The sequence below is a fragment of the Pseudophryne corroboree genome, chromosome 3, assembly GCF_028390025.1.
Source record: "Pseudophryne corroboree isolate aPseCor3 chromosome 3, aPseCor3.hap2, whole genome shotgun sequence".
Lineage (NCBI taxonomy): Eukaryota > Metazoa > Chordata > Amphibia > Anura > Myobatrachidae > Pseudophryne > Pseudophryne corroboree.
In genome coordinates this window covers 557,142,205-557,154,814 of record NC_086446.1, presented here as the reverse complement: position 1 = coordinate 557,154,814, position 12,610 = coordinate 557,142,205, and the positions used below count along the sequence as shown (strand labels likewise).

The window sequence follows — 12,610 nt, the reverse complement described above, 5'->3', positions numbered from 1 at the left end:
CCAACTCCTCTCCCAGTTACATATCTGACCTTATCTCCCTTTACACTCCTGCCCGTCTTCACTCTGCTAATGCACGCCGACTCTCCTGCCTACTGATTACTTCCTCCCACTCCTACCTCCAAGATTTTGCACATGCTGCTCATTTTCTCTGGAATTCTCTACCTTTCCCCCTCACTCTACACTTCTCTTCAAAACTGCAAACAGGCTTTCAAGACCCACTTCTTCACCTAACCCTGCCATCTCTCAACCTAAGCCCTCTGTCCCATGCTCACTTTCTACACCATCTCTATCACTTCTGTCTGTGTGACCCACCCCCCATTTAGAACGTAAGCTTTTACGAGCAGGGCCCTCTTCTTTCAGGTGCTTTTCCGTCTCTGACTTAACCGATCTTCTTTTCAATATTCCCTTCACCGGCACAAGAGTCCTCGGTTTTCTGCCGCTTTAATTATTTCTAAATACATACGATGTACCGGCTGTCAGTATCCTGACAGTGGCATTCCATCAGCGAGTGCAGCAAGTCCCTTCGAGGGCTGGCTGCGCTCACCACATATCGGGACCGCAGCTCTGTGCTCTGGGGACATCGCCGGATGGGGGAGCTTTTGCTTCCCTGCTTCGGCTTACAAGATGTTAATACACGATGCGTGCCGCTATAATACATTTACCTAGTAAATTCATCTTAATGAAGTGCAGAAATGCTTATCCTAGCTAAAGCAGACATACAATCTATTAACAAATGAACTTCACTGTAATAGGGAAACGTGTTATGCTATATGTATGAAAGGTACTGTCAGTTATGTTTTACAGCACATGCTAATATTCCTGGATATGAGGCTAGAAATCTTTACTTTGTCTTATTGCAAAAGGGCTGTGGCTTAAGACGGTAATTCCCATGGTTTTATACGTGGGACTGCAATACAACATCAGGTGGTATATTTATTTAAGGTCGATTTTTGTTCGATTTTTAGGTTGGTAATCGATGTTGGGCTTCCAAGGTTAAAACACACATTTACTAGCTTGTGATTTTTTTTTTTTATTTATTTTTTTTTAGATATACAGGTTGAGTATCCCTTATCCAAAATTCAAAATCCCACATTTTTGGTTCCCCTACTGAGATAAGGACACATATATATGTATATTATATATCTATATAATATATCTATCTATATATACACATAATATATTATATAGTGTTCACTCTAGGAGTGAAAAGGGGCAGGGCGCCGGACTCAGGGGGGCACATGTGCGCGCGCGGCCGAAGTGGGGGCGTGGCTACGCAAATTAGGGGGCGTGGCCACGCCTCCGTCATTTTAGGGGGCGGTGCGGCCCACAGACGCTACTATAGAGAGCGTCTGTGGCCGCCGACGTCACTGTTGGGGGCGTGCCCAGCACCTCCGTCGGTGCTGGGCTTCCCCCAGCCCTCTCCCAATGCGTGAATGGATGCCGCGCGCATGCGCACGGCATCTATACACGCCGGGAGGGCAGGGAGCGGGCGGCTGTTCTAGCAGGGCGCCGCAAAAGGGGCAGGGCGGGTTTTGCCTGTTAAAAAACGGGCAGGGCGCGGCGCCCTGCTAAAACAGCCTAGAGTGAACACTATAATATATAAGTAATTATCTCAGTTGGGGACCCAAAAATGTGGGATTTTTAAATTTGGATAAGGGATACTCAATCTGTATTAATTATTAAATGTTAGTAAATGTGTGGTTTTAATTCTGAAAGCCCAACATCGATTAAAATCAAACAAAAACAAACCAAATCGACCTTTAGTAAATATACCCCCAGTAAATAAGCATATTTAGCAGTAGAACACACGTTTGGGAAAAATGGTTTACTCAAGAGCCTGTCATATTCTTTCTTCATTCAGGCGACTGGCCTTGGTGGAGCAGCTGTAGCTGGACACAGCTCAGACCAGATTGAGTCTATGGAACCTGTGAAGGACCGGGTAATTAAAGTAACATTTAACGCAGACGTACATGCTAGCCTGAACTGGAACTTCAGACCTCAGCAATTGGAAATATATGTAAGTTCTCCCAGTGGTTGTCCGTGATTTGACCAGCCTATAGTATTGGAAATGTTTGCCCCAGAAAGCCTATTGATCAACACAAAAGGATGGCAACTCTGGGGTGTAAAACATAGAGAGTCTAGGCTGTTAATCTTAGATGATCATCATTACAGATCATAAAGTAAAAATGAAAATTGTCTTAACTGAAACCTCACAGGCTTCTGCATGCTTCTTGCTAATAATTCCAGTGAACAAAAAATGGAAAAAAAGACTCATGTTTGATGGGGCACTCTTAGTAATTTAAATAAAACTTATATTAGTTCAAAACTTAGTAAGTAGCAGTCATTGACCAGCATAGAATTTATGGGCTATAAACAGATCCAATGGTGGCAAGCAAAAATATGAGCTAATGCAATAATCAAATGTAAATAATTCATTCAATGGTGGTAGTGGTCACTGCACGTAATTATAAATTCTTTTAAAAATGATACTCAGCAGTCCAGCATGTAATATCACCGGGGTGATATCCTGTAATGGAAAGAGTGCTCTATTATGCTGAGAGAGACAAATATTGCATACAGCAGTGGTTCTCAAACAGTCTGCCGTGGCACCCTGGGGTGCCTTAGGGCACTTGCAGGGGGGCTCTGGGTTGGTGGTCCAGGACCAATTCAAATTATTTATGGTCAATGTAATAGGCAAACCCAGGTCTGGTGGCTGGCAGTCATAAAATATGTGGACAGAAGCAAATCTTGTCCCTCACCACATACTGTAACTGAACCTAAGGATGACGTATAAACACAATTTTCTTTATTTAATATTTCTTTCTAAATATCTTAGTAAGAAACCTTTGGCCTAGGGGTGCTGTGAAAACAATTCTGATACTCTAGGGCACTGTGATTCAAAAAATTTGCGAACCACTGGTATACGGGGTCGGGTAAAATTATACTACTTGTATCATTAATGTAATCTTTTCACCCAACGATTGCACATCCATACTTTTTCATAAGAATCACAATGATTATACACTTTTGTCTAGAAAATCTCAACATCTGGATAATGTCTGTACAATATATATCCGTGTAGTCTTCAGAACTGTAACAGTATTGTTGCATTTCAATTTTCACGTGTGATGCAGTTAAGATTCTGAAAACCATCATTTTGAACTATCATCTGTACATTCCCATAAAATCCACAGTGGTTATATATTCTGTCCAGAGAATCTCAGCATCTGGACAGTATCCATATGAATTAGCTTCACAATCTTTATCAATGTGGTTTTCAGAAAAGTGTCCGTATATTGTTGCAGTACAACCTTCACATGTGATACAAATACGATTCTGAAAAGTAACCTATCCACATCAATTATGCAGATCCCATCAGCCTATGTAACATCTCTGGGTATGATTTCAAGTCAGAACTGTACAGGTATATGATCTCCATATGACAGACAGTTTATCTTCCTGTAGCAGACATAGTAGTCAGGACCATTAATATTTGGATATAAGCCAGACATATATTGGGACAGATCATGTGTACACAATACAGATCATTTTGTGACCTACACCTTGTCTATCCTGCGTAGGTAAACTATATATTTTTAGCAGTAATGGTAAACAACCCTGCTAGTTTGTTACTCTGCTGGTGTAAATTTTAGTTAGGTGGTGGATTTAGTGTAGACCCTTATTAATGCAATATCATATGCTCACAGCAATTGTAATCACAAGGAATAGCAGGTAACTAGATTGAGCACAGACAAATGGCTACTCCTATATTATGTGTGTGTCAGACTGCTGATGCACATTGTGTGCCAGGCATTTATACAACAAGTGAGCATGTCTTTAAATACACCATAGGATGTGAATAAGAGCCACCCAGAAAAAAACCCACTGTCAGTGAGAGTAACCAAAGGTATAAGGTTTATATAGTATCAGTGTAGTTACAGCAGTATCATCTTCCATGTACAGCGCTGTATGCTGCTGCTTGTCGTATGCCTAATGGTATTGCTAGCAAGTGAGCAATAGTACTCTGCTGGATGGTGGCTTGAAGAAAGACAGCTGTATGCTCGTCCTTCAGTACAGATGGACCCTGGTGCCTGCTGGTATTGTAGAGTCAGTTTGCCCGATCTCAGGCAAAATCCCAGTCTGTGAGAATGAGTTATCTGCTGGAGACATTGGAATGTATGCTACAAGTGTATATAAAGTGGTGCTCTGCTTCTAGGGTAACCTGCTAGTTTACAGCTCCAAGACGGCCCCGTTCCTAAAATTGCTTCTTCAATGGAAACATGAAAATTGTCTTAACTGAAACCTCAAAGGGCTCCTGCATGCAGCTTGTGAAGGCGGAGTGCTGATGCCCATTAAAGTAGTCTGCTCCAGGCTGCAATAATAGCCAAATTACCAATATAGCAAAATATATCATATAGTGTGTGTTCAGCATAAATTGTAGTGAATGGCAAACAATGTGCTTCCAACTTTGTGGCAATAGTTTGGTGAAGGAACTTTCCTGTTTCACTATGACAGTGCTCCATGCACAAAGCAAGTTCCATCAAAAATATATTATCAGTTTTAGTGTGGAAGATGTTGAATAGCCTGTCCCTTATATCAACCCCTTTGAACATCTTTGAGATGAATTGGAATGCTGACTGTTAGCCAGGCCTTAGTGCCCAACTACCTGAATGCTCTGAATGGCTGACTAGAGAACAATTCCTGCAGCCATGTTGTCTAATCCCAGAAGAGTACAGCACCAAAGACTGGCAACTGTATATTATTGCACATGGTTTTGGAATGAGATGTTCAGCAAGCGCATATGGTTGTGATGTCCAGATATAGTATAACTGTGTGGTCCAACCGCACTGGCACTTAGAGTTGGTAGTATTTAGACTTCCTATATATAGACTAAGGGAGGCTACCACTGACATCTAGATTATTTATGAGAATAGAGGTGTTGTCTTAATGTGGTATCCAGGTGACCGCATAATTTTGACCATGTAGTGGATGTATATGTAAGGCACCTAATTAGGAATGGCAAGTGCAGCTTAACAAAGTTAAGGTGATGGAAATGAAAGAAGAGCTTTGTAACAGCTGTTACTTCTGCTTTCTTATTGCAGCTCACTACAAGCCATGTAAAGCAAGTAGTCCTGCCAACCAGACTTCTTTTCATAGTTTGGCATTTGGACACTGATTCAGGTGCTGTTGCAAAGCAGCTATTGTACTTACTTTGGCCAATGTTTTCTTTCTGCGCATGCGTCTGAGCCACAGTGTGCACGCACTGCGAGTGAATTGCAGTTTCAACCGCAAAGTGAGTCACGGGAAGACAGCATTTTGAGGTGGGTACGGGGAGTGGTCAGGCGTGTCATGTCTGTTCAGACACTGGGTGTACATAAATTAGCAGTTGCGTTTTTACTTGCTACTGGAGAGCCCTTATTGTCCTTGGAGAGCAGCTCAGCCAGCGCATCTACAGAGGCATCATGACCTGATTTGCGTCAATGGTACCAATGTATCAGCAATTATATGCCGTCGGACGGAAATTGTGCGATAGCAGTGGGTGTCCCTATGCTCAGGTTTTCTACCCATATTAGAATGTAATTGCAATTGTATACGGCAAAAGATAGCAGCAGCAAGAACAACCACACCTGAATGAGATTCCCTGGGTGGAGTTCAATTGTTTGCTCGAGCTCCTGGCTAAAGTGACGGGAGATTGTGGATTCAATTGTCCCCCGTTATCATGGTGATTGTGCCCATATCAGTCAGGTTTAGTGGCATAAAACTGCAAAACCTGAGTAACCGATTGGGTGCAACTCAGAAAGTCCTGATTGGGCGTTCAGACGGGTCACTTTTTGCGCATATCACTTCGCCACCCCCTGGGGTAGCGAGCTGAAATGAAGTTCTTTTGCCTCACTGGCAGCGTGCTTTTTTTTATATTTTATATATATATATATATATATATATATATATATATATATATATATATATATATATATATATATATATATATATATATATATATTATGTGTGGACAGGGAATGAGGTAATGAAGGCGACCACTGGTGCCAAATAATATTAAAAAAGGTCAGGCAGTTTAAATTTAAAAAAGGAACAACATTTATTTATAAGATACTAATAAAAAACTCAGTACTAAAAAGGTGGGGGTCAATATAGGAGAAAACATACACAACAAACGTGAAACAACCCCTTGATGAAGTCCACATAGGATGAAACGCGTTGGGTGCTACCTTGATCTAACCTCAAACACTAAGTTAAGATATCTACTCCTCTTTACTTTTAAATTCAATTGCTTTTATTCCCATAGATTTTATGTCCTATTTTTTATGCTCCTTTTTATTGAAGCCTTTTTATGAGCATTTTTTCACGTTTGTTGTGTATGTTTTCTCCTATATTGACCCCCACCTTTTTAGTACTGAGTTTTTTATTAGTATCTTATAAATAAATGTTGTTCCTTTTTTAAATTTAAACTGCCTGACCTTTTTTAATATTATTTGGCACCAGTGGTCGCCTTCATTACCTCATTCCCTGTCCACACACCTTTTCTCAAGGCACTTATACCGGTGCCTTATTCTACTTGAGGTAACTAGGCTGACGCCCTAACGAAATATAGGGAGTGCCCACTAAAGCAGTTTTCGTATTTTTATATACCTTTAAGTTATTTGGTCATTTTACTACTTTTTTTGGTCCTGATACTAGTGTTGAAATTAGAGATACTGCATCTGTTGGCGCTGACGGCTTCTTTGGTACACATATATATATATTATTAAAGTTTTCGGGCAAAAACACATAGGATCCGGTATAAGCTCCTGGACAGATGTGTTTCTGCCTCCGTGATCATGAAAACAGGGCACTTATCAGGGATTGTTTTTTGGGACCTCGACAGGTCCCGAAAAATAATTTCTAATATGTGCTGGCCTCGGGCTGCCTTCGGGGCTATCCCTCGGGCTGCCTTCGGGGCTAATTGGATAGCCCCGGGGGATCAATTAGCCTGCAGTAAAATACCACAGTCAATTGAATTCCCCCCTCATAGTGTGTATGCAAATCTGGCACTTAAAATCAGTTATAAGGACTTGTGTAAGCTAAAGTGTATGCTCCAAATATAGATTGTTCCTAAGTAATTATTAATGACAAATGTTTTACCCCACAGTTGGTCCCAGGCGAAACAGCATTAGCGTTTTACAAGGCAAAAAATTCTACTAGCAAACCAGTCATTGGAATTTCCACATACAATGTGATACCCTATGAAGCGGGACAATACTTTAACAAAATTCAGGTAAGACAAAAAAGGACAAAAATCACTTAGGGGGCGATTCAATTTTAGCTGCGCTGTTTTAGCTCCTGAGTTAAGTACCCGGAGCTATCCAATTATTTCCTGATGAAAGCCATAGCTCCCAGGTTAATTGCCTATGTGTATGCAATTACCACCAACTGTAACATCACAACTGTTCCTGGAAGCACTAGTTAACAGATTTCTAGTTGCATCTCAGTAAGAATAGAAATCTGCATTAAGTGCATCCTCTGGGCTAGTTGCAGCAGGTGTGTTAAGACTTTTTAATATTGTTGTTAGCATGTGGTCTCTTTTCTTCAGTCTTCCTAATGGTATGTGTTCAGAAGGGGTTTAAGATCCTACCGTGCTTCATTGCCTTCTATTGCAGTGAATAAAAATTGTGTAATAAAATAATTTGAATACTTGTTCTTATGACCATTTTAACAAGTATGCAATTGTACTGAAAAAGTAATATAGTTTCAGTCCTCTTGCACTGTTAGTAATTGTTGTGGGCAATTCAGTTGTTTTTACCATGGCTATTTGTTTTTCTCTAACGTCCTAGTGGATGCTGGGGACTCCGAAAGGACCATGGGGAATAGCGGCTCCGCAGGAGACTGGGCACAAAGTAAAAGCTTTAGGACTAGCTGGTGTGCACTGGCTCCTCCCCCTATGACCCTCCTCCAAGCCTCAGTTAGATTTTGTGCCCGAACGAGAAGGGTGCAATCTAGGTGGCTCTCCTGAGCTGCTTAGAGTAAAAGTTTAAATAGGTTTTTTATTTTCAGTGAGACCTGCTGGCAACAGGCTCACTGCATCGAGGGACTTAGGGGAGAGAAACGAACTCACCTGCGTGCAGAGTGGATTGGGTTTCTTAGGCTACTGGACATTAGCTCCAGAGGGACGATCACAGGCCCAGCCATGGATGGGTCCCGGAGCCGCGCCGCCGGCCCCCTTACAGATGCTGAAGCAAGAAGAGGTCCATAAATCGGCGGCAGAAGACTTTCCTGTCTTCATAAGGTAGCGCACAGCACTGCAGCTGTGCGCCATTGCTCTCAGCACACTTCACACTCCGGTCACTGAGGGTGCAGGACGCTGGGGGGGGGCGTCCTGGGAAGCAATGAATTTACCTTAGTTGGCGAAAAATACATCACATATAGCTCCTGGGCTATATGGATGTATTTAACCCCTGCCAGTTTTCCAGAAAAAAGCGGGAGAAGAGCCCGCCGTGAAGGGGGCGGGGCCTATCTCCTCAGCACACAGCGCCATTTTTCCCACACAGCTCCGCTGGTAGGAAGGCTCCCAGAATCTCCCCTGCATCCTGCAACTACAGAAACAGGGTAAAAAAGAGAGGGGGGCACATATTTGGCAAAATAACAGATATAAGCAGCTATAAGGGATAGACACTTATTGTAAGGTTGTCCCTATACATATATAGCGCTCTGGTGTGTGCTGGCAAACTCTCCCTCTGTCTCCCCAAAGGGCTAAGTGGGTCCTATCCTCTATCAGAGCATTCCCTGTGTGTGTGCTGGGTGTCGGTACGTGTGTGTCGACATGTATGCGGAGGAAAATGATGTGGAGGCGGAGCAATTGCCTATAATGGTGATGTCACCCCCTAGGGAGTCGACACCTGAATGGATGGCCGTAATTAAGGAATTACGTGACAGTGTCGGCACGTTACAGAAAACTGTTGACGACATGAGACAGCCGGCAGCTCAGTTAGTGCCTGTCCAGGCGTCTCAAACACCGTCAGGGGCTATTAAACGCCCATTACCTCAGTGGGTCGACACGGACCCAGACACAGACACTGACTCCAGTGTCGACGGTGAAGAAACAAACGTATTTTCCAGTAGGGCCACACGTTACATGATCACGGCAATGAAGGAGGTTTTGCACATCTCTGATACTGCAAGTACCACAAAAAGGGGTATTATGTGGGGTGTGAAAAAACTACCCGTAGTTTTTCCTGAATCAGATGAATTGAATGAAGTGTGTGATGAAGCGTGGGTTACCCCCGACAGAAAACTGCTAATTTCTAAAAAATTATTGGCACTATATCCCTTCCCACCAGAGGTTAGGGCTCGTTGGGAAACACCACCTAGGGTGGATAAGGCGCTCACACGCTTATCAAAAAAAGTGGCGTTACCGTCTCCAGAAACGGCCGCCCTTAAGGAGCCAGCAGATAGGAGCCTGGAAAATATCCTTAAAAGTATATACACACATACTGGTGTTATACTGCGACCAGCAATCGCCTCAGCCTGGATGTGCAGTGCTGGGGTGGCTTGGTCGGATTCCCTGACTGAAAATATTGATACCCTGGACAGGGACAATATATTATTGACTATAGAGCATTTAAAGGATGCATTCCTATACATGCGAGATGCACAGAGAGACATTTGCACTCTGGCATCAAGAGTAAGTGCGATGTCCATTTCTGCCAGAAGAGGATTATGGACGCGACAGTGGTCAGGGGATGCGGATTACAAACGGCATATGGAAGTATTGCCGTATAAAGGGGAGGAGTTATTTGGGGGCGGTCTATCGGACCTGGTGGCCACGGCAACGGCTGGGAAATCCACCTTTTTACCCCAAGTCACCTCGCAGCAGAAAAAGATACCGCCTTTTCAGGCTCAGTCCTTTCGTCCCCATAAGGGCAAGCGGGCAAAAGGCCACTCATATCTGCCCCGGGGCAGAGGAAGGGGAAAAAGACTACAACAGACAGCTTCTTCCCACGACCAGAAGCCCTCCCCCGCTTCTGCCAAGTCCTCAGCATGACGCTGGGGCCTTACAAGCGGACTCAGGCACGGTGGGGGCCCGTCTCAAGAATTTCAGCGCGCAGTGGGCTCACTCGCAAGTGGACCCCTGGATCCTGCAGGTAGTATCTCAGGGGTACAAATTGGAATTCGAGACGTCTCCCCCTCGCCGGTTCTTGAAGTCTGCTTTACCAACGTCTACCCCCGACAGGGAGGCGGTATTGGAAGCCATTCACAAGCTGTATTCCCAGCAAGTGATAATCAAGGTACCCCTCCTACAACAGGGAAAGGGGTATTACTCCACGCTGTTTGTGGTACCGAAGCCGGACGGCTCGGTGAGACCCATTTTAAATCTGAAAACCTTGAACACTTACATAAAAAGGTTCAAGTTCAAGATGGAGTCACTCAGAGCTGTGATAGCGAACCTGGAAGAAGGGGACTACATGGTGTCTCTGGACATCAAGGATGCTTACCTCCATGTCCCAATTTGCCCTTCTCACCAAGGGTACCTCAGGTTTGTGGTACAGAACTGTCACTATCAGTTTCAGACGCTGCCGTTTGGATTGTCCACGGCACCCCGGGTCTTTACCAAGGTAATGGCCGAAATGATGATTCTTCTTCGAAGAAAAGGCGTCTTAATTATCCCTTACTTGGACGATCTCCTGATAAGGGCACGGTCCAGAGAACAGTTAGAGGTCGGAGTAGCACTATCGCAAATAGTACTACGACAGCACGGATGGATTCTAAATATTCCAAAATCGCAGCTGATTCCGACGACACGTCTGCTGTTCCTAGGGAGGATTCTGGACACGGTACAGAAAAAGGTGTTTCTCCCGGAAGAGAAAGCCAGGGAGTTATCCGACCTAGTCAGGAAACTCCTAAGACCAGGCCAGATGTCAGTGCATTAGTGCACAAGGGTCCTGGGAAAGATGGTGGCTTCTTACGAAGCGATTCCATTCGGCAGATTCCACGCAAGAACTTTTCAGTTGGATCTGCTAGACAAATGGTCCGGATCGCATCTTCAAATGCATCAGCGGATAACCCTGTCTCCAAGGACAAGGGTGTCTCTCCTGTGGTGGTTACAGAGTGCTCATCTCCTAGAGGGCCGCAGATTCGGCATTCAGGATTGGGTCCTGGTGACCACGGATGCCAGCCTGAGAGGCTGGGGAGCAGTCACACAGGGAAAAAATTTCCAGGGCTTGTGGTCAAGCATGGAAACGTCACTTCACATAAATATCCTGGAACTAAGGGCCATTTACAATGCCCTAAGTCAGGCAAGGCCTCTGCTTCAGGGTCAGCCAGTATTGATCCAGTCGGACAACATCACGGCAGTCGCCCACGTAAACAGACAGGGCGGCACAAGAAGCAGGAGGGCAATGACGGAAGTGGCAAGGATTCTTCGCTGGGCGGAAAATCATGTGATAGCACTGTCAGCAGTGTTCATTCCGGGAGTGGACAACTGGGAAGCAGACTTCCTCAGCAGACACGATCTTCACCCGGGGGAGTGGGGACTTCACCCGGAAGTCTTCCACATGATTGTAAACCGTTGGGAAAAACCAAAGGTGGACATGATGGCGTCTCGCCTCAACAAAAAACTGGACAGATATTGTTCCAGGTCAAGGGACCCTCAGGCAATAGCTGTGGACGCTCTGGTAACACCGTGGGTGTACCGGTCAGTGTATGTGTTCCCTCCTCTTCCTCTCATACCAAAAGTACTGAGAATCATAAGAAGGAGAGGAGTAAAGACTATACTCGTGGCTCTGGATTGGCCAAGAAGGACTTGGTACCCGGAAATTCAAGAGATGCTCACGGAAGACCCGTGGCCTCTACCTCTAAGACAGGACCTGCTCCAGCAGGGACCATGTCTGTTCCAAGACTTACCGCGGCTGCGTTTGACGGCATGGCGGTTGAACGCCGGATCCTGAAGGAAAAAGGCATTCCGGATGAAGTCATCCCTACCCTGATCAAAGCCAGGAAGGATGTAACCGTACAACATTATCACCGTATTTGGCGTAAATATGTTGCGTGGTGCGAGGCCAGGAAGGCCCCTACGGAGGAATTTCAACTGGGTCGATTCCTGCATTTCCTGCAAACAGGACTGTCTATGGGCCTCAAATTAGGGTCCATTAAGGTTCAAATTTCGGCCCTGTCGATATTCTTCCAAAAAGAACTAGCTTCTGTACCTGAAGTTCAGACGTTTGTCAAGGGAGTACTGCATATACAGCCTCCTTTTGTGCCTCCAGTGGCACCTTGGGATCTCAATGTAGTGTTGGGATTCCTAAAATCACATTGGTTTGAACCACTCACCACTGTGGACTTGAAGTATCTCACTTGGAAAGTGGTAATGCTGTTAGCCCTGGCTTCAGCCAGGCGTGTATCAGAATTGGCGGCTTTATCCTATAAAAGCCCTTACCTAATTTTTCATACGGACAGGGCAGAATTGAGGACTCGTCCTCAATTTCTCCCTAAGGTGGTTTCAGCATTTCACTTAAACCAACCTATCGTGGTGCCTGTGGCTACTAGGGACTTGGAGGATTCCAAGTTGCTGGACGTAGTCAGGGCCCTGAAAATATGTTTCCAGGACGGCTGGAGTCAG

At 44.6% G+C, this 12,610-nt stretch overlaps 1 protein-coding gene across 1 annotated transcript in view; it reads left to right on the top strand.

The window, feature by feature from the left end:
• LOC135056299 (cytochrome c oxidase assembly protein COX11, mitochondrial) overlaps positions 1-12,610 on the top strand; it is a 39,896-nt gene that overhangs the window by 12,464 nt on the left and 14,822 nt on the right. The window contains exons 2-3 of the mRNA XM_063961269.1: positions 1,862-2,017; positions 7,148-7,273. Of these exons, the coding sequence (XP_063817339.1) occupies positions 1,862-2,017; positions 7,148-7,273 (282 nt within the window). The remainder of the gene's footprint in view (positions 1-1,861; positions 2,018-7,147; positions 7,274-12,610) is intronic.